We start from the raw sequence: 3,518 nt of genomic DNA, 5'->3' as shown, positions 1-3,518 counted from the left end.
AAAACCAAAGAATAGGAAGCTGTCTCCACACATTCCATAATCATACTAATAAACTGTAGAGGCAAGTTCAGAGCAAGCATCATCTACTTTAAGAACTGCCAACTGACAGAATCATAAGCTTTTTTTAAGTCCACCTTAAGCATAAATCTTAGAGAGGCAGCTTTCCTGTTGTAGCATCTTACAATATCCTGACAAACTAAAATATTCTCAACTATACTCCTTCCCTGAATAAATCCCCCCTGATTATCACTAATGATAGAGGGCAAAACTTTGGCAAGTCTGTTACACAGCAGCTTAGAAATACACTTGTAAATCACATTGGAGCAAGAGATAGGTCTAAGCTGGGTAACATTCTGAGGAAGGTCAATTTTAGGGATCAAAGTGATGAGGGTGTGGTTAATTTGTTTAAGCAACTTGCCATTAAGAAAGAAGTCATGAATATCCTTACAGGCAAGCTCACCCACCACTTCCCATGCATCCTTAAAAAACGCACTTGAGTACCCATCAGGACCTGTAGCTTTATGAGAAGGGATTGAGAACATGACATGCTTGATTTCAGCATTAGTAACAGGTTGAAGTAGAAGGCCATGATGTTCTGAAGAGCAAACCCTTCCCATTTGGACAGTAGCCAATGAGACATCACTGGTACTAACAGCTGTTCCCAACAGATGTAACACCCCGGCCCAAACCGGGTCGGGAGCGGTTACTTATGATAGCTCACCAGGCTGTGTACATGGCCCACAGATCAACACGGGTCCTTTATAGCGCATTTTGTCCTCACTCATGTGCATCCCGGGAACCTTCCCAGGAGGTCACCCATCCTAAGACTACTCTCAGTTAAGCACGCTTAACTTTGGAGTTCTTTCGCATGGATGACCATAAAAGAAAGTGCACTTTGTTGATATGAGTAGTACTTCGAATCCCTTTAAGCACTAGTCATTTAAGCCTATCACTGGACCTCTTCAATTACTGTGGGGTGTTACAACAGATCCCTATAGAAATCCAAGAAGGCATTCTGAATCTGGGTAGTATCTTCACACAGATGTCCTTTGACATCCTCAATTCTGAGTACTTTATTTTGAGCATTCCTACTCTTAATCAGGCTATGAAAGTACTTAGTATTATGATCACCTTGCTCTAACCACACAGCTTTAGATTTTTGTGTCAAGAACTCATAAGCAGCCTGGTCAAGAAACCTGAGAGCACTAGCAGCTTCCATTTCTTGTTGGATAAGATCAGCATTGAGTGGATCATCCCTCAGCTTGCCCTGAATATATTCCAGAGTCATTCTAGCTCTGGTAGCATTGTTCACCACATCATCAAAATCCAACTTATTCAAATTCTTCAAAGGCATCTTAAGATCTTTTAGCTTTTTAGTGAGCTTGAACATGTTGGTCCCATACCTATCATTATCCCAAACAGTCTTCACACAAGGCAGGAACTCCACAGATTTACTCCACATATTATAATACTTAAAATGCCTTCTCTTCTGAGGCCCCATATTCATATTCTGAACCACACATGGGCAGTGATCAAAATTTCCTTCACAATAGAAGTGAGCATACACATTAGGCTTCTGGATCACCCACCCCTGATTGACCAACACTCTATCCAGAGGACTATACACCCTAGTAGCCACATCCTGTTTATTATTCCAAGTGTACAGGGACCCACTTGCTGGACAATCAGACACTTCACATTCATCAATACAATTCTTAAAATCATCCATTTCTTCATTAGTACAAGTTCCACCTAATCTTTCAGTAGGTACTAAGACAGTATTAAACTCCCCACAGATCACCCAAGACCCATGGATAGTCCTTTTGAATCCACATAATTTATCCCATTTATATAATTGAGTCAACACAAACACGACACTACACGAAAGGTAAATGATTCGGGTTAGAGTTAGGTTTTTACGACATGAATCCGAAACAAATAACAAGTTTATTTAAATGTTTAGAAATTAGGTTGGGTTGACCTGCTAAGTCGTTTAAGCCGTATGACCTCTTATTATAGAAGGGCATATACTAAGCTAAAAAAAATATCCAAATGAAATGTTGATTTCCTACATTTTTACTATGACTGTCACCTAACAAATAAGGGCATATACTAAGCTAAAAAAATATCCAAATGAAATGTTGATTTCCTACATTTTTACTATGACTGTCACCTAACATTTAAATAACGGAAGTTTTTTTTACTAAAATCTCACTTTGAATTAATTTTTTTTCACACTTTAGTTAAATCATCTTATGTGATAGAGGATGAACAAGTCATTTGGATTAAACGAATTATTTTGGGTCAAACATGTCATTTGGGTCACATGGGTTATATGGATCGAGTAAGATGATATTGATTTTTTTTTTTTTTTAAATAAACGGGTTAAACAAGCCAGGTTGGGTTATATGAAAGTTATATGGATTGAGTTACTTTTAATTTACTTATATAAAATGTGAATTAGCTAAGCATAATTATACCCCGTATAATTTAATCCAGAATTAATTAATTTTGTTATTCTTAGAAATACCCCATATATACAAGCAAAATGTCATCAATTTGGTTTTTCAATTGAATTAAAAGGTCCCAGGTTAAAAACACTAGGCGTATGTATATTTGTTTATGCTCAGGACATAAAACACACATTTAAGTATTTTTCTTTTACGTTGGTGATATATCCGAAACAAAACATGAGTTGAAATTGTCAAATAAGACAAGTATTATAGGAGTAGCAAGTAGTGTAGCATAGTTACACATGGGGTAGAAGTGCATGCATGAAATAAGTAGTGTAGCATAATAGTAGTCGAAACTAGAAAGATAGGTACGTTACGTAGGACTAAGCCGCAAACAGCATGCATAGTAAGTAAGATGCGGCGTTCTTAGTTTTGACTTTCTATTTGTCAAATGAAGATTACGAAGAGAGTGATGAAAAATAAAAGAGCTCGTGGTGTAAAAGAAGGAGACCTGAAGGATGAGTGCAGGTGCCGACATAATGGATTAGATGATTGGTGGAATCAAATTAAATGAATCTTCTTGGTGGCTGCTGCATGCTGTACGTTTTGCAATGTTTCCAGCCTGCCCAATACCAATAATCCAACCCCTTGTTATTTGTTGTGCGCTTCCTACCTTTGACTAACCAAAGTCCCCACATCCACAACTTCATAAATCCTATTCTTCGTCGGTCCCTACCCCCTTGGCCCCTACCGCAAAAGTCTAATATTCCCTCTTATTCGCTATAATGTTCGCTCTTTTCCGAAACGGATTATTCAAGTATTGTTCCCCTTTCCTTTTTTGGTAACTTTTACTCTTATTTTATTCATCCCTCTCTCCTATCACCAAACCCCACAAAACTCTTTTACTCCTATTTTATTACTTTTCTTAATGTTTTGGCCCCACAACTCCTTATTTAACTCCTAATAATTCATCTCTCTCTCCTAACACCAACCCCACCAATGTCCTTTATTCATTTTTAATAGTATTCCTTAAGTATCGTGTCAAAGACAAAGGAGAACATTATA

General features: G+C 37.5%; 1 protein-coding gene across 1 annotated transcript; it reads right to left on the bottom strand.

Moving 5' to 3' along the window:
* Positions 1–979: 979 nt before the first annotated feature.
* On the bottom strand, positions 980–1,729 carry LOC141648615 (uncharacterized). Its single transcript, XM_074457344.1, has one exon. The coding sequence runs from the start codon at positions 1,727–1,729 to the stop codon at positions 980–982; it is 750 nt and encodes a 249-aa protein (XP_074313445.1).
* Positions 1,730–3,518: the final 1,789 nt, after the last annotated feature.

Source organism: Silene latifolia, chromosome 1 (assembly GCF_048544455.1).
Source record: "Silene latifolia isolate original U9 population chromosome 1, ASM4854445v1, whole genome shotgun sequence".
NCBI classification, from domain to species: domain Eukaryota; kingdom Viridiplantae; phylum Streptophyta; class Magnoliopsida; order Caryophyllales; family Caryophyllaceae; genus Silene; species Silene latifolia.
This window is presented reverse-complemented; position numbering and strand designations above follow the sequence as displayed.

Coding starts and splice junctions, on each gene's coding strand:
- LOC141648615 (XM_074457344.1), bottom strand. CDS start 1,729: ATGGATGATTTTAAGAATTGTATTGATGAATGTGAAGTGTCTGATTGT.